The sequence below is a fragment of the Maylandia zebra genome, linkage group LG9 (genome assembly GCF_041146795.1).
Source record: "Maylandia zebra isolate NMK-2024a linkage group LG9, Mzebra_GT3a, whole genome shotgun sequence".
NCBI lineage: Eukaryota > Metazoa > Chordata > Actinopteri > Cichliformes > Cichlidae > Maylandia > Maylandia zebra.
This window is the reverse complement of record NC_135175.1, coordinates 35,875,905-35,894,136: the sequence shown is the minus strand read 5'-3', so window position 1 is coordinate 35,894,136 and position 18,232 is coordinate 35,875,905. Positions and strand designations below refer to the sequence as shown.

Below are 18,232 nucleotides of genomic sequence, written 5' to 3'. Positions count from 1 at the left end.
TCCATCACCGCTCACACTCGATGTTTCCTGAAGTCTAACAGAAGACAAAAACACGTGCTCCCTTCAGGCACGCGGGGTTTTCTATGACTCACAAAATCCACCTTTACGGAAACTCGACGGGCCGGTTTGTCGAGTCTCCGAGCCCGGGAAAGCGAGCACAAAGAGCAGCGCGGAGAGACGGATGAGGCGCTGATTTACAATGCAAACTGAGCGGAGGAGGAGGAGGAGCGGAGCATCCTCTCAGAGATTTTCCTGCTTCACACGAGCAGAGAGGAGGAAACAGAGTCCATTTTGTCTCTGAAGCTGCTTCACTCCAGTTTGTAGGGAGACGACCTGAGGAGGAGGAGTTTGCTCTCTTCCTATTTACTTTCCTGTTTCCTCCTTCCTCGTTTTCAGGTTTCCTCTGTTTCTGTTTTCTTTCTTGTTTTTGCTCTTTTTTTCCTTGTTTCATTTCCTTATCTCCTTTTCTGTTTCCTAGCTTTTCTCCTTGATTCCTTGTTATCACCTCTTCTTCCCTTCCTTGTTTGCTCCCGTTGCTCCTCCCCCGGTGCTTCTTTCATTACTTGTTTCCTCTCCTTCTCTCCTTGTTCTGTTTCTGGTGTGTGTGTTGATATGTGGACTTCAGCAGCTGTTTGCAACACACACACACACACACACACACACACACACACACACACACACACACACACACACTGGGTGATAAGGATTGTGTGTCAGCTGACTGGGCAGGTTTCCTGCGCTCTGATTGGCCGGCTGCAGGGCCACAGTGCGGTTTGAGCAGACTTTGCTCTCTGGTTGGCCGCCTCCTCTCTCCTCTCCTCTGATAGGTTAATGAGCAGCTTCCTGTCAGCTGCTCTCAGATCTGCTGACTGAGTGTGAGGACCTCTTATGGGCGTCCAGCTCGCTGCCTGACACCTATTTATAGATGCGGGCTCCTCAGCCCCACACCTGCCTGTGTGTCCTAAACACTCATTACCTCACAGCACCTCCTCGTCTCCTCCTGATGTCACCTCCTTTCGTCTCCTTTCCTTCCTAAAGATTTTTTCTGCTGTTTCTTCCTTTTTTTTCTGCTTTATTTCCTTTTCCTTATTTCCTCTCATCTGTCCTTACTTCCTTTCCTGCTCACATTTCCTTTCCTCTCCTCCTTACCTCTTCACTGCTGTATCTTGTGACCTTGATGACCTTTACAAACGCACGCACACTTTCACGCACTGTCTCGCTGGCTGCTGTAGCTCCGCCCCCTCCTGTATCCCCACACACTCCCAGACCACTGACTGGTATCAGCTCTCGTCAGGCTTTCCCAGAATTCCCGGCGTTCCTCGTTAAATTAACGATGACTCCGCAGGTCTTTTGATGGCATGCAGGTAAACGCCACCTACCTTCGTTTCTTGTTTCAGACACATGAAGATTCACGAGAAGGACCCAGCCAGCGGCCTGCTCCCCATCAGCCCCCCCTCTCCCACCAAACGCCGCCGTCCATCCGTGAAGAGGAGGCAGGGCCTCGAGGAGGAGAACGGAGAGGAGCCGCCCCACAAGAAGGTAAAAACACCAACGGGAGCGTCGGCCATCAGGAAGGGGTGGGGTTTGTTCGGTTAAGGGAGATAACAAGTTGTTGTGTGTCGAGGTGGCGGAGGACGCGACGGCAGACGAGGCAGTGGCGGGCCGCGGCTCGGAGGAGGAGCTTCTGCCCTGTCCCATTTGCTTCAAAACCTGCAGCTCCAGACTGGATCTGGACGCGCACATGGACACCCACCCTGACACCGCCCTCAGGTACCGCCTTAACCCCTCCATCTTTCTTCTTCACCTTTCCTCTGCTCGTTTCCTCTCCTTCCTACTTCCTTTTCTTGTCTCCTCTTTTAAAATGGTTTTGCCCTTCTGGCTTCTCTCCTTGATTCCTCCCCTTTTGTCCTATCCTCATTTCCTTTCATCGAGTACATTTACTTGGTTACTTTTTAACTTTACTCTCAGACACTCTGTACTTATCCGACCTTTCAAATTAAGAGTTTGTTCATGAATCTGGACGATGGTCGGCTGGGAGAGGGGACGAGGGAGGCAGAGAAACACTGGGGAAAAGAGAGAGAGAAGTGAAAAAGGAGGATGTACCAGGAACATCTGTCACTATGGCAACACAACAGCGACAAAGTTTAACATGGAGGAAAAGAAGAAAGAGAAAATTAGGAATCAATGTAAAGAAATAAAGCAAGGTGAAGGACACGAGGAGACAAGAAAGAGATGAAAAAAGGATGAAAAGCAAAGTAAAGAAGAAGAAACATCCAAGAGTGGCACTAAAAGACAGGGAAGGACGCAGTGAAGGAAGTAAGGAAAGCTGATGAGGAACTATGGGAAAAGGCAGAACTGAAGTAGGAAATGGGGAAAACTATAAAATACTAATAAAGTTCAAAAGAGGAAGAAAGAACAGGACGTAAGGATGGACAGACAGATAGGTAGGAAAGGAGACAAGGAAAAGAGAAGGAAGGATACAAAGAAATATAAAAGCAGGACATGAAGAGAAGAAAAAGAAGAATAAAGGAAGGAAAGGAAAGAAAGGAGCAGAGAAGGAAAGGAGGATGGATATGAGACAGAAAGAAAGGTTAAAGGAAGGATGGAGAGCTCTAAGGAAACAAGAAAGGAAGCACAGAATGTTTGTGATGAGGGAGAGGAGGAGGCGAGCGGGCAGCGCTGAGCTTGTTATGGAGGAAGGAGAATATTTAGCTGTAAATCCTCCCTAATCAGCCGGTAAGAGGATCGAGTACCCTGCAGGGATGGAGGAGGATGGAGCGTAATTCACCTCACCCAGGATGATGGGTGGATGTTCGGTCACATTAAAACCAGACGAAGACAAAAAGGTGGTGTTTAGGTGTTGAAGTGCGTGAGGGAATGTGAAACCTCCGAGACGACGAGCAGCCGTCACATCACCGCCTCGGCTGCAGGTCGGTGATTACAGACTGTGTCTGTGACAAAGGCGTGGCCTCCTGCATCATGTTCAGGAGTAACAACACGGTTTGTCTGTATTAGTTTAACATCAGTTTGTAGCTGCAGTAGTGCCGCCGCCCACTTGGGGGTCTGCACCCCTCGATTTGGGAGTCAGGTCGAACGCTCAGGCCGCTCTCAGCCTCGTCTCAGGCATGCTCACACAGCACGCGAGCAGTGGCAGCTGCCCCTCAGCAGGCTTCCTCAAGCTGACCAATCAGATGAAAGTGAGCTTGTAGAGGCACAAGCGCAGACACAGGAGGCACCGTGTTGCTCCAGCTTCCTGTTTCAGGCCATGGTTTTGGTCTCTTTGTTCGATCGATCGATGAAGAAACGACTAACCATCTAAAGTTTCTAAAAAAGGAGGTTTGTCACAACACGAAGCGAGACGCAGTCTGTAGTTCGTAAACATGATTCGTGCTTGTTGAACGCCGTCACCTCAGCACTGCAATGTTTTCATGTAATAAAAACATAAAGACCTCTAAAGACTTTTTACGTGATTACTTTGAAGGGTCAGGAAACACTGGAGTTGTTTTGCTTAAAACGATGACAGTCAGCAGCACAGTGATCGATGTTTCACCAGTGGGCTGATTGTTACACAGACGCTCGGATGGATGAGGGCGGAGGTGCAGGTCTGACTGATGGAGTTCAACAAGTGCTGCTCCACATATGGTGCAGACCCCCACCATCCTCTGACAGCGTAACTGAGGGGATTACACACACACACACACACACACACACACACACACGATGTGATAAGAGTGTGTGACTGCGGCAGACACTGGGCAGCTGTCCTCTCAGCGCTTAACGAGAGCCGGACCAACACCGGGTTATCACACACACACACACACACACACACACACACACACACACACACACACACACACACACACACACACACTTGTCTTCCTGCACGTGTGTGTCTTTAACCCGCTGAATAACCAGCGGTGTGATTTCCACGTATCAAGCTGTGTCTGTAGTCCTCCGTGAAAAGGTGACGGACGAGCACGAATCAGCTCAAAGATCACATCCTCTCTGCTGGCTTCAAAGTTTCACACAAACTTTAGCACGAGCTTCGTGAGTGAGCGCCTTCAAACTGGAAAAACAAGAGTCAGGAAGGCACGAAATGATGTCATCACCTCCTCTTTGTCAGCTTGCTGGTCCCCACAAACAAAAAGGAGAGATGTCGCCTCCTGGTGGCGGGAGTTCAGAGGTTTTTCAAAATGCAAAAATGAAGGACAATGAAAACATTTTTTCCTTCTTCTGGGCAAACATCGAGGACTTCTCCTCTCCATCTTCTTAAAACAAACAAACTCACTATTTAAACCCTCCGAGCGGATGACTAACAGGATATTTCCAGTCGTTAGTCAATCTGATGATTGTTTGAAGTTCACAGAGAAAAACCAGATTCCTGCTAACATGTGTGGGAGGAGCTTTCTTGTTTTTCAGTGACCAAATATTTTGGATTATTTGACGTTTTTTCTGATTCAAGTCTGTCTTGAATTATTGCCTCACATTCAGGCAGCATTTTCTTCTGTGTTTGTGTTTGCAGGTGTGATCTCTGTTGCCTTTCTTTCCGAACCCACCGTGGTTTGCTGCGTCACAATGCGGGGGTTCATAAGCTCCTCCCCCAGGACCCCAGCGGCCGCCCTTTCATCCAGAGCAACCCCTCTATCCCCACCGGCTTCAATGACTTGGCCTTCATTGACTTCTCCTGCAAGAAGTTTCCTCACATTGCACAGGTGTTCATCCGTCACCGTGTTCCCGTGGATCGCTTCCTGGATCGAAATGTCGGGATTCAGAGTTTTAACGCCGTTTTTCTTCCAGGTCTGGTGTGAGACGAATCTCAGACGATGCATCAGTAAGTTCCACCGGTTCGTCTGTGAGTCCTGCGACAAGGCGTTCCCCCTTCGCTCAGCCCTGGACCTCCATAAAACCAACTCTCACCCCGACAAACGCGCCACCACCAGCGCGGAGGATACCGCAGAGAAGGCGAAGGAGGAAGGAGAAGGTTCTGCAGAGAACGAGGTTGAGAACGACCAGCAGGACGCAGACCAAGAAGCCCTGCCTGCAGAGCAGTCCAACTTCCTGGAAGGGCTGGGTCTTCAGCACGTTTCTAAGGTATGTTTGGAAGTAAAAACATGGCACACACGTGGACCTTTCAAATTAAAAGCACAAACTGAAATAAGCATACTTCAGTGCCAAAGAACAAAATGCAGACAGATCAGGATTGGTGACAGGATGTGATGGGATTTAGAACAGGAGTCCAAATGCTGGCGGTGGCTTGAATAGAGCTCTGGATGAGGTGGGTCCCACAAAAGAGTCTTAAAGGGAGAAAAACAGAGAGCAGAACCACGCCAAGCAGAGGCTGATGGGAGAAGAGGATTGGACGAGAGTGATGATGTCAGCGTTGAGATTAATAGCGTGGGAAAGCAGGGCCATGACTTCCTGGCTGAACTTGTGCGTCAACTTTACGAATGTTAACCCAACTAGTACAAATGTTTTTACAAAGAAGTTTTTGTTTTTTTGTTCTGCGGTCTTTAAAAGACTGATTTTTAAAAAAGTGTGCGTGTGATCTTTTAACCCAGCACGTTTCCTCTCTGTGTCCCTCAGGTGAACGCTGGTCCCACGGATGACGAAATCCATCAGGCCCACCTGGACAGCATCAAGGTGATACACGTGGAGCCTCCGTCCTCCAGCCTCCCCCAGGAGCCGGCTTCAGGCTACCTGTCTGGAGGTCTGGGATTGACTCTGGGGCTCAGCGTGAGCGGTCTGACGGCCCTCAGCATCCCCCTGCTGGAGGCCCCGGGCTCGGCCTTGCAGGGCCTCTCCCAGAGAGACGCCTTCAGCCTGCTGTCCCTGCAGCCCTTCCCCACCGGCTTCCTCCTGCAACCTGACGGGACCGCAACCGCAGCCAGCGCCGCTTCGTCAGGCGTCAAGCCCGGAGAGGCAGGCGGTACTGGGATTATGGAGCTGGCAGATATCCAGCAGATCCTGAAAGTGGCGACTACCACACCAAATCAGATAGGACTCCCACCTCTGGCCAAAGCTCCAGGATTCAGCGGTGCTAACGGTGGGTGCTGGCTGGAGCCGGTTTATTACTCAAGCCTCTGAAAGTAGATTTATCCCGACGCTCACCGACTGTTTCTCCTCCTGCAGGTCAAGTTCAGGGTCAGAAGGCGATGCCGCCACTGAAACCCAAACCTCCCATCAGCCCTCGCTCCAGCCTCACAACGACGACTCCTCCGCCGCTGCAGAGCTCCCAGCAGGCCTCACTGGGCTGCATCAGCCCCAGCCTGCCACCTCCCACGCCTTCGCTCTTCAAAACGCCCTCCTCGTCCTCAGCCGGGAACGGCGGGCAGATGGACGCGGAGTGCATGAATGAGGCCCACACCCCCCTGTCTGACTCGCCGCCTGCTGCTACTACAGCTGTACACGAGGAGGTGGGACTTAGCGGAAGAAAGCCAGGAACCAAAGGCGGCAACAACTCGGGCTCGTTCCCGTGCCGTTTCTGCGACCAGGTGTTCGCTTTTTCCGGCGTGCTGCAGGCACACATGCGCTTCCACCTCGGCATCCTGCCCCACCAGTGCAACATCTGCGACTATGTAGCTCCTGATAAAGCCACGCTCATCCGTCACCTGCGCACGCACAGCGGAGAGCGCCCCTACGTCTGCCGCGTCTGCCATTATCCGTTCACTGTCAAGGCCAACTGCGAGCGCCACCTCAGGAAGAAGCACGCCAAGACCTCGAGGAAGGACATCGAGAAAAACATCAAGTACGTCACCTCGACAACCACGGCGAACATCGCAGCCGCCATCACCACTACAGGCACCACCTCCACCCAGGACGCAGAGACGGGCTGCACCGGAGCCGAGACCTTGTGCCGGTTCTGCGGTGAGGACCTGAAAACGTACCGGGCGCTGCAGATCCACCTGCGCACGCACAACGGCTGCCAGAGGAAACCGTTCGAGTGCCGACGTTGCGGCGCTGCCTTCCTAGCCAAACGCAACTGCATCCACCACCTGCTGAAGCAGCACCCTGAGGTGCAAGAGCGCGAGATCGAGGAGCACATCGCCACCCTGCTGCCCGCCACCGCCCTCGCCACTGCCCGCACCACACCGTTGGCGTTGAACGGCATCAGCCAGCCTCCGATCCCGGTCGTGAAGGTGGAGGAACTGGCGAACGTCACGTATCCTGCAGAACTGGACCAGCCGCTCGACTTCTCCGCCAAGGGCCGCGGCGCTGGCGCTGGCAGCCAGACGGGGTCACCTGGGGTCAAACTGGAGAGCGTCGCCCCCCCCTTCGACTGCGCCGACCTGGACCAGCCTATCGACCTGTCCATCCCCAGCAAGAGACAGCGAAGGGAGGCGGCGAGCGGCGGCGAGCTGAGGGAGATAAAGACGGAGCAGAGCGGCAGCAGCATCGTCGAGCAGCAGCAGCAGCTGGCTTTGTCCAAGGACGAGAAGATGGCGAGCGGCCCCTCCCCGCTTCACCCCCACCCCCAGCTCGGCTGCTACCAGCTGCCCCCGGGCTCCACTTCCTCCCCGACCTCTCTCCCCAACGCGGCGCGAGCCCAGCGCCTCAAACCACTGCTCCCCAAACCCGCCACCTCTTCACCCTCCGGCACCCTCAAAGAGCTGCCGCCGCTGGCCTCCATCGCTCAGATCATCAGCTCTGTGTCCGCCGCCCCAGACCTGCTGAAGCGCGACGCTGCCGGCGTCGCTTCCTCTCAGGCCGATTCCGCCACAGACGCCCCCGCAGCCTCGGCCGGCCTGGAGGGACAGAGCGATGACGCCTCCGACGGACCCTCCAGGTTTGTGGGCGCCATTTCAAATAACTTTATTCACATTGCTGCTATGTTCAGCGCTCCCGCTGACTCCACCTTCTCTCCAACAGGAGGAGGCCCAGGAAGAAGGCAGCCGGCCTCGGCCTGAAGGAGAAGGCCGTCGGCGGCATCGACCTGGAGTCGAGCGGCGAGTTTGCCAGCGTGGAAAAGATGCTCGCCAACACAGACGCCAACAAGTTCAGCAACTACCTGCAGACAGGCGCTGCTGACCTGGCAGGAAAGAGAGGTGGGGGCAGGAAACTGTGTCCAGGAAACTCCTGCAACCAAAACTTACAGTCAAAAAAATAAAAACTACAAATGAACCCAAATAAAAATATTTAAATGTTCATTTGTTTTAGTCATCGATAATAAACGTATCTGTTAGCAGGTTGAATTTTTCCCTTGATTTAATTCAAACTCTTTCTGTGAGCAGATGGTGACAAAGCAACAGGAGGGGAGGAGAAGGAGGGCGGAGCTAAGGAGGAGGCGAAGCCGGCGGCAGTGAATCAGCCCAAAGGAAAGAAGAACGCTTACTCCAACTCTGTCCAGAAGCTGACCTGCCCCTTCTGCCCCCGAGTGTTCCCGTGGGCGAGCTCGCTGCAGAGACACATGCTGACACACACTGGTAATGACCACGACACACACACACTAAACTGGTGTTGAGCACCGCCCCAGTGCCTGACTCCATGGAAACCTGGTTCTCGTTTGGTCTTCACCCAGGTCAGAAGCCATTCCCGTGTCCGCGCTGCGACGCCTTCTTCTCCACCAAATCCAACTGTGAGCGCCACCTGCTGAGGAAGCACGGCGTGACCCACAGGACGCTGCGACGCAACGGCGCCCTCGTGAAGAAAGGCGGCGACGAAGGCTCGCATGAGAGCGCCGGTCAGAGAACAACCAGTTTTTATCACCGTTACATCCACAGACGCGTCTCCCGCGGCAACCAACACAAGATGAGTTCAGAGCACTGATTGTTGACTGTCTCCCACAGAGAGCCAATCAGAGACGGAGCAGATGGCACCAGAAGCACAAAACCTCAGCAATACCGCTTCATCTACAGACTCAGGCCCCGCCCCCACCTCTGATAGCACCACCCACTGTGAAGGCAACCATGAAAGCCCCACCCACAAACCAAGCCAAGGTAACATTTTAATAACGAGTCGTGAAGGAAAGATTTGGTGTCATGTGGCAGGAAGTGGAGCTGAAGTAATCCAGGGCTTCACCTTAGTGCCAGAGTCAAACTGCAGAACTGCCCTGTTCCTGGAGTCTGCTGATGTCTGAAGATGTTAGGCACCCTTTAAATCATCGCCTGAAGCTGTTTTTGTGCTGCAGGTTTCAGCCCGACTCCCGGACCTGCCGAGCAGCAGGAGACGGAAACCACACAGCAGCCGGACCAGCAGGGGGCGCAGGAGACCCGAGCAGCACAGGGCAAACAGCCTCCAAACAGCAGCAAGGTAACATAGCTGTGGGAACAGGTCTTTAAAAAGCCCAGCACTGAGATACAAACAGTATTTCTCTGTAAAGCAAAATTATGGAGTAAAATATACGTAAACTGCAGATTACACACACATTCGGCTCACAGGATGTAAGATCGACGCTATATTTAATTTTGTTTTTGTGGTCATTCAAACCTTCAACCGTCCACCAGAGGGTGCTGCAGCACCTTCAGCAGCCTGTTCTTTTCAAAAAAGGTCAATAAAAAAAAAAAAGACGCCTCACATGTCATGTGATGATGTCATAAATGTTAAAACCCTCCTCCAGGTGGAGAGCACCGACGATGACGACTGCCACAGCAACAAGAGTCTGGACCTGAACTTTGGCAAGAAGCTCATCGACTTCAAACTCAACACGTCATCTTCAGGCTCCGCCCAGGAGGAGCAGTCCTCTCAGCCCTCCTGCTCCTCCTCCTCTTCATCTTCATCTTCATCTTCATGTGGACCCGCTACCTCCACTCCCCAAGTAGCGCCCGAGAGCCCAGAAGAGGAGAAGGACACGCCCGCTTCCTCCTCATCTTCCTCGTCCTACAGCCTCGCTGCAAAACAGCAGCCGGACTACAAACATGTCTGCCGAGTGTGCAAGAAGAGTTTCCGCTACGCCACCACGCTCGCTCGCCACGAGAGGGCACACCTCTCAGAGGATACGCCGACTCCACCTCTACCAACAGCGGAGGAAGCCACTCCAGCAAAGGAGGAGGAGGAAGAGGCGGCGCCGGAGAGCAAACCCGGCGATGAGGAGAAGGAGACAGAGATGGAGACAGAGGAAGGAGCAAAGGGAGGCGACACTGAAGGAGGCGACAGTGGCGAGTCGGAGGAAGAGGAGAAGGAGAAGGAGGAGAGGAGCGACGAAGAGGCATCAGAACCAAAGAGCCTGGAGGGCGGCGAGTCATCCGGAGGACGCGTGGACAAGAGGAAGAAGATCTGCAACGTGTGCTCCAAGAGGTTCTGGTCTCTGCAGGACCTGACCCGGCACATGAGGTCACACACAGGTACGACACACCTGAGGTCACACACCTGAGGTCACACACAGGTACGACACACCTGAGGTCACACGCAGGTACGACACACCTGAGGTCACACGCAGGTACGACACACCTGAGGTCACACACCTGAGGTCACACGCAGGTACGACACACCTGAGGTCACACACAGGTACGACACACCTGAGGTCACACACCTGAGGTCACACGCAGGTACGACACACCTGAGGTCACACACCTGAGGTCACACACAGGTACGACACACCTGAGGTCACACGCAGGTACGACACACCTGAGGTCACACACCTGAGGTCACACACCTGAGGTCACACACAGGTACGACACACCTGAGGTCACACACCTGAGGTCACACACAGGTACGACACACCTGAGGTCACACGCAGGTACGACACACCTGAGGTCACACACCTGAGGTCACACGCAGGTACGACACACCTGAGGTCACACACAGGTACGACACACCTGAGGTCACACGCAGGTACGACACACCTGAGGTCACACACCTGAGGTCACACACAGGTACGACACACCTGAGGTCACACACAGGTACGACACACCTGAGGTCACACACAGGTACGACACACCTGAGGTCACACAGGTCACCTGTGGCTGTGAATGTTGTGGTCTTTTTGTGGTTATACATTTATGACTGTCTTTGTTGTTGTTACCTGTACTGTCTTCCTCGCTCTGACTCCTCGCTCGTCCTGCCTCCAGGTGAGCGTCCTTATCAGTGTCAGACCTGTGAGAGGACCTTCACCCTGAAGCACAGCCTGGTCCGGCACCAAAGGATCCACCTGAAACCCCGCGGTGCTGACGGCTCCTCTGGCGCCAACGACGACGCCGGCAGCGAGGACGGTGACTCCTGCACCCCGACCCCGACCTCCACCTGCCCGCCCTCAGAGAACGAGAGTGAGTGCGGGAGCGCCGCAGCCGGGATGAAGGAGCTGGAGGAGGAGGACGTGATAGACGAGGGGGAGGAACAGAGCCCTTCGAAACCAACAGAGTCCGGTGGGGACTCGGATCCTGCGACCGCCGTCGACTCGACTCCCAGCCGCCAAGCTACTGACACAAAGACAACTACTAGCGCCGAATTGACATCTGACCCAAACGCCTCCAAAGACCCCTCTCACTCCTCCACCAACTGCCCGCCAGGGGAAGCGGCAGCAGCCACCCCCACCCAGGGCTTTATCCAGGGGCTGCTGGAGATCCACGCCAAGCCCCCTCTGGAACACATCCTGCCCAACGGAGAGCCTCCTCTGGTGGGCGTGGAGTGAGGGCGAACCCCTAACCACAACACCGCAGTGCCATACGGTCGGAGAGACGCTACACCTTTGATGACGATGCAAAAACCAGCCCTGAAACCCTTTTTGATAGAGAGACGAAATCCTCGTTTTCTTGAAGTGCCTTACTACTAGTCCTAAAAGATGTTTTTGCTATATCTTTATCTGCATTATTACGGAGAATGGATCTAATTTTTATAGCTTTTTATGATGACAATGATTTACATAAGATTTTTTTGTGCGGGGGAATCTATATTTCAGCAATAAAAAGAATAAAGTTACGATTTATTATTGTTCTAGATTTTTCTTAGAGAAATGATCAACTTTGGAGACGCCAAGAGACAGACAGAGACTGAGACATGGCATCTGCCATTCTTCTTCGGTATTTAAATTAAGAGCTGGACGTCGCGACACACGTGTCTGAACAATATGCTTTCACAACGTTTCGGATTTCCTAAATTAGAAATTCACCAACCGCTTGTCCGGTTTGACCAGTCGATATTTTTGATATGTTTTGGATAAAACTGAAGAGCGAGGCGACAGCTGCACGGCTGCCGAAGCGGCCCAGATTCACCACAAAGACCACCACCGTCAACTGGCGGCCGCCTGCCACCGTGTGACCGAGGTAGCCCTTTTTCTGTTTTGTTTTTGTAACTGGAAAACGCCTCGCCGTTGTTCCGACTCTTGGCCGGCTCGGCAAAACACAAGAAAACATTCACGAACTTCTCAAAGTCGCATTTCTGTGTGAAGAGGAACTCTTGAAAGGGCAGAAAATAGTGTTTGTGTTCTCCGTGTTTCTTCTTCCTGTTTTGTTTTTTTTAAACCCATCACACTATTGATCCCTGAAGCCACCCTGTGAGTCGGCCTGTGTGTGTGCTCATAATTTCTCACTCATAATAATTCTCAGTTGATTCCATGTGTGTACAGAGAGTTAAACATGAGGCACGTGATGCTCGAGTATTTTCTGTTTTTCTGCATGTGTGCGATTACCAGTGACATTTAGGTGTAGGGATGGGAATTCATTTTCGTGGATTTTTTTTATATATATGTAACTGAACAAATCAAAAGGTTTTGTTTGTGTATGGGTGTGAGTGTGAGTGTGCGCGACTCCCACCTGTCTCTCATCGTCACCCCCTAGTATTCTTATAGGGTTTATTACAGGGCCTCCAGCGTGCTAATGTGTAACGCCGCTAATACCTGACTTAGGTTCAGTTTACCTCAACTTCTGCTTTTTAACTGCAACCATTAAAGCAACCGACGAGCAGCTCTGTAGGCAACCCTTTAAATCCTATGTCTTCCTAAGCTGGGCTAATGCTCTGCAGGCCAGGTTTCTACTGTGGGCCAAATCAAAGCAAGCCAGGGCTAACTCATTAGTGTAGCTTCAAACACGGCATGCACACTAACCCAAATAGAAGCTAATTTAGTAGAACATAGAAATGGCAAGGAATTTGTTAATACCACGGTTAAAAACCGGTATGATGCTAGCTAGCGGTATTTTACCTACATTGGCATCAGCTTTTCTTCGGGAGCAATTAGACATTAGAAAATGTTAGAGTTAGTTTGGAAAAACTGACCAGAGCAGGCAAGATGATAAAAACCCTAAGATATCAAAATAGTAAAAAGGTAGTATTAGATGGCAATAACTGACTATAACAAAGCTAGCAACGGATTAACTTGGTTAAATAACTTGGTATGGTTAGTTGGCCCTTCTTATCTCTAATATAAGCTTAGGTTTTCTTATTGGGTTCCAACATATCGCCCACAGGCTAAAAATGCTACAGGCTAGCTAGAATTAACCAGCCTGCCCAGACTTGTGTTTACTCTGTTAATGTTTTGGTTTGGTTAGTTAGCTCTAGCTAGCTCTGATTACAAGGTTGGGTTTTGCTAATTGGATCCTGGGACATCACCTACCTACTGGGTAAAAACATATCTTAACTAATATTAACTGACCGGATTAGATAAGACCAAACATGACTAAGCTAGTTAGCAGGATTTCTAGCTAAGTGTCAGCCTAGCTAGTCCTCTTACAGTATTATCCGTGTTTCTTGAGTTGGCCCTGGACTTGTTTAGCACGGCTTGTCCCATTTTACCCCCACCTTTTCTTCTGAAAGTACATGAGGACTTGTACCTCTTTTGTGTTCATCTGTGCTGATACAAAGAGAACAACTGAAAACGTTCAGTTTCTATTTGACATGTACTTTGCTTGTGTTTTGGAAACTATGTAGTGAGAGTTGGTTAGGGCTGGGCGATGAGGCTAAGAATCTGAGCACAATTTAAAAAACAAATAAATAAATATCAGTTGATAGTTGTTATTGTGAAAGCTTGTTCCTGCAATTCGGGGGGAAATGTATTTGTTTTCCATAGGTCGACGTTTCAAGTTATGTATCTTGAAATTTCAAGATCCTGAAAAGTAACTTGAAAGTTAAACTTACCAACTCAAAATTTCATGTCTTGATATCTCTGCTTTTACTGAGCAGTAACCTTAAAAATCAAGATACTCAATAGTACTATTCAATTTTTGAAATATCTAAACTGAACTGTTAAAATTTTGACACACCTTTTACCTGGCGATTACTTTTGTTTTATTATTTTATTATTATTATTTTTTCCTGAAGGAAACAAGCTTCCATACATAGTTACTTTAATATAAATCAGTGCATTATTTATTTGAAGTTTAAAGGCCCGGTGCTTGAAAATGTTGACGTTTGCTGCTGGATAAGTCGTATGGAATTGAGGGTCTGCGTCTACTAACAACACTAGTTTGGGACTGTAATTACTTTCTGCTATTTGAAGAAAAAATAATGCCTGATGTTAGCTGATCTGTTCATTCTCCAGATTATAAATTGCCAAATGTCATTTCCAAACTACTGAAGCAGAGTTACCTTTCTGAGGATATCTTTGCCCTTCCAGCATTCGCAAAACCATTATTGAGCTTTTGTTAAATTTTTATTGAGTTCATACTGTGATAACCTCTGTTGCTGTTTTATCGCCCAGCCCTAAGGTGGATTTGTGGTTAAGAATTTGGCATTATAGACAATCAGTTCATTTTCAAAATGATCCCTTTAGCTGTACGTTGAAAGAGGAGCTAAATGAAGGGGTGAGAGGGATGGGCGGATGGGTCGGTTGGAGTGGGGGTGAAATCACGACACTATTTTGTGTTCCCGAACTGTATTACCCGCTGCACAAACACACACAAATAAAAGGGCTAACGTCACCCCTGGACCAGCCTATCCAAACGAACCCATAACATCAGGGCTATTGATCCTGATAGCATGTATATGTTTTCTTTTTCATGTAAAGATTGATAATACTTAATAATCTTGTACAGATTCTTTTTTCTTTTTTTTTAAATATCAAGCAACCTCATAAGCAAATCAAACCTCAGCGGCTCATAACGGAACTGTAGGCCAGCAGCAGTCAGCCATTTACTCGAGATATATTGAACAACCACAACTGAGCTGACTTGTAGCTGCCGTTAAGTGGCACTAACAACTTCCAAAACTACTACTACTATTAATACTATTAGTAATATTAGCATGGACTGTCGTAACACAATCAAGAGAGAAAGGGAGTCAGTTTCCTCCATTCTGTAATGTTTATATTTTTGTCAATACATCAAATCATTTGGGCCTCACAAACGTTTAATGAAATTTAGAAAGCTAAAGTACGATAAAAATGTAGAATTTCCCTTTTTGAGCTGTTAATGAATAAAAATTAAATATTAGTTTCTTTCAAAGCAGAGCGAGTCCCAATACAGCATTCATTCCTCCGTTATTTTCAGCAGCTAACATCTCATCTAAAGCTGTGAAAACTACAACTAAAATTTATATATTTGCATTTAGATCATTTTGATTTGGAAAATACGAAGATGATCAAAAGCGTTTGTTTGGCTTTTCCTCCTGTTTTAGTGCCTTAGCAGTTATGTTGTTGCTCAAAATTGAAAAAAATTATTAAAGCTTGTAGGCTAGTGGCTAACAATAATCCATCATGCTAGCTAGCTTACTAGCTTGTTTATTTTTAGCTTAGTCAGCATCGATTGATTAACGCATTTGAATCATGTTTAATAAATTTAAAAAACAAACAAACTATGGAGCAGATTATGGAAGAAACTAGCTAAAAGTTAGCTAAAATGCTAACACCCGGTCTTTTTTTTTTTTTTTTTTAAATAAAGATAGCGTCGTCTAAATAGTTTGTCAGCGGCTTAAAATTTTCCATAATTGAAGCATTTCCTCAGAGTTTAATAGAATGTATCAGCATTTCCATAGATTTACTTCAGTAATGTTTTTTAAATGAATTTGTTCCTAAGATAGATTGGTGATTTTTTATTTTTATTTTTTTGCAACTTTGCCACTCTAGTCAAAGCGAGTAAAGTTAACCATGATGTTAATCACAGTTGAGTTAATAAGTTTCGTGGCCGGGAGGAAATCCTCCCTTTCTCTCTGAACTGTTTCCTGTTTTGTTAGCTCCCTCTGTGCTCCCTCTGGATTACGTGTGTGTGTGTGTGTGCGCACGGCCATATGAATACTGGACTTCCATTCGAATGCACGTGGACTGTTTTTAAATGTATTTATTTGGAGCCCAGGCGAGTGAGTGTGTGTGTGTGTGTGTGTGTGTTTAGTTTCTACAATGACTTGAGAAGAAGCCATGTATTAAGAGTATCACATTTATGCTGCAGAACTGTTTTGAGAAACTGATGGTTTGTGTCGTGGACTAACCGGCTCACCATAGGTGCAGCGGGCCGGGGTGCGAATCGGACTAGCAATAAGAATCCCTCTGAATCCAAAAAGCTTTATGTAGATCTCCTGTATATGAGTTGAGAACAGATTGTTTGGGTCTATTGGTTTTATTGTGTTGTTAGTTTTTGTTTCTTATTTTTTTCTCTATGATATATAAATGCGTATAAAACTGTGAAAATCCATTGTGTTCAGTTAAAGGGTGACTTTTAGGTTAGGTTTTTGTTTTTTTTGCATGTTAATCTAATTTGTTCAATTATGGATGATTTCTCTTTTCTCATCACTTCTTGTGCTACACACACACACACACACACACATATATGAAATTATATATAACCTCGCTCTCAGGGTCTTTCACGAATCCATATTCAAAATGCTTCATGTTCTTATTTCCTGAGTTGCAACTTGTCCTGATTACGTTGTCTCTCTTTTTTTTCTTTTTAATGAGTCAGAACTGTCAATCACTACATTTAGCACTTGACTGTGAACTCGTCAAAAACAAATGTGTGGTTGGATTAAAAGACAGACCCCCCCCCTCCTTCCACACACAGATATTTGGTTGAAGTCCTCCTCTGGTTCGGTTTCGCCCTCCTGTGTAATGTTGCGTCCCGGTCAGAGGTCAAAGGGAACGTCAGAGAGGAGATTTCTAAACACACTCGCACAAATGCTGGACCTCAATCAGAAAGCATTAAGACACAATCGTCTGAAAAACGTTGATTTCTTTTCCTCTGTGGTGGTTTCCCTCGTCTGTCCTCTCAAACATGACAGTGTTTCACAAAGTCAAGAGATGTAAACCTGTTCTGTATTCAACCCAATAAGAGAAAGCAATAAAGAATATATCAAGGAAAGGTGTGTGAATCAAAGACCGTCCACGGCTTTTTTGTCACAAGTGTTTAAATGACAGTTTTAGGAGGCAAATGTTATGTAAAAAAAACAAATTCCAGTCTAGTTATTGTAGAAAACATCTGATCTTATTCAGTTCATACTTACACTACATTGCATTGTGTTCTTTAACGCTGTAGTGTAGTATTTTTGTGGGATAGGAGGGTTTCTATCAGATTCCTAAAGTTTTATTTGTCGTCTGATAGACATACTTCAGTGTTGAGTAAAAGTACAGCAGAGGACGTAGAGTTGGTACTCTTTTCTGCATCTCGAAGGACCAGAGTCCCTGTAGAAGCACGTTTTGCCATGAATCTATGGATATCTGGGTGATGACACTGAAGTGTCAATCTGAATGATTAGAGATCAATAACTTTAACATCTGAATCTGGCATGTACAGAATCATCGACCAAATCTGACGAAACAAACTTTTAAAGTTTCCTTGCACATGCAGCCACACCTTAGGCGAAGGTCTCGGCCCACGCCACATTTCTTTGCCTGGGAAATGGAAGGAGCCGTTTACTGAAGCATCTGCAAACATACGTGAAGCCACAGCATATGAGACAAAAACGGAGTAGAGAGACTTCTCAAGAAGTCCGCAGCCTGAACTCTGAGGCAGCTTTCTTTCAGGAGCAGCTCTCCAGCCTTAAAGGACATTCAAAGCTTTTCTTTAGCTTTCAGCCGTCTGTCGATGGCGCCACACTGCTTCAGTCACGCTGAGGTTCGGGCTCTGGGGGGCTGATGATGGACTGCAGTGCAAAAGAAAAAAACTGAACTGACGATCAGACTCTTTCCAGATGTTACTGCACGCGACAGTCTGATGGTGCTTTGTTCATAATGCCATCAGATTTTAACGAGATGTCCAGACTAAACCCAAACTCTCCTTCATACACGTCGATGGTTGGAGCCAAACATTTGAAATTTTCGCCTATCAGTTAAAAATGTTCTGGTACAAGAACTGAAAATGGAAACCGGGACGCTGTGTGATCCTCGTGCTGACAGGTGTAGCTCAGAGCAGCTCTGCTGGTTGGAGGTTCGACTCCAGGCTGC

At 48.5% G+C, this 18,232-nt stretch overlaps 1 protein-coding gene across 4 annotated transcripts in view; it reads left to right on the top strand.

Moving 5' to 3' along the window:
• The window catches only part of rreb1a (ras responsive element binding protein 1a), a 54,563-nt gene extending 37,398 nt beyond the window's left edge, over window positions 1-17,165 (top strand). For all 4 annotated transcript variants that reach the window (XM_076888566.1, XM_004572872.4, XM_012925195.3 and 1 more), the window contains 13 exons: window positions 1,398-1,539; window positions 1,625-1,770; window positions 4,523-4,712; window positions 4,798-5,091; window positions 5,584-6,043; window positions 6,130-7,783; window positions 7,867-8,042; window positions 8,229-8,420; window positions 8,516-8,677; window positions 8,784-8,933; window positions 9,125-9,246; window positions 9,554-10,277; window positions 11,004-17,165. In XM_076888566.1, the coding sequence (XP_076744681.1) occupies window positions 1,398-1,539; window positions 1,625-1,770; window positions 4,523-4,712; window positions 4,798-5,091; window positions 5,584-6,043; window positions 6,130-7,783; window positions 7,867-8,042; window positions 8,229-8,420; window positions 8,516-8,677; window positions 8,784-8,933; window positions 9,125-9,246; window positions 9,554-10,277; window positions 11,004-11,563 (4,972 nt within the window). In that variant the 3' untranslated portion in view covers window positions 11,564-17,165. The remainder of the gene's footprint in view (window positions 1-1,397; window positions 1,540-1,624; window positions 1,771-4,522; window positions 4,713-4,797; window positions 5,092-5,583; window positions 6,044-6,129; window positions 7,784-7,866; window positions 8,043-8,228; window positions 8,421-8,515; window positions 8,678-8,783; window positions 8,934-9,124; window positions 9,247-9,553; window positions 10,278-11,003) is intronic.
• Window positions 17,166-18,232: the final 1,067 nt, after the last annotated feature.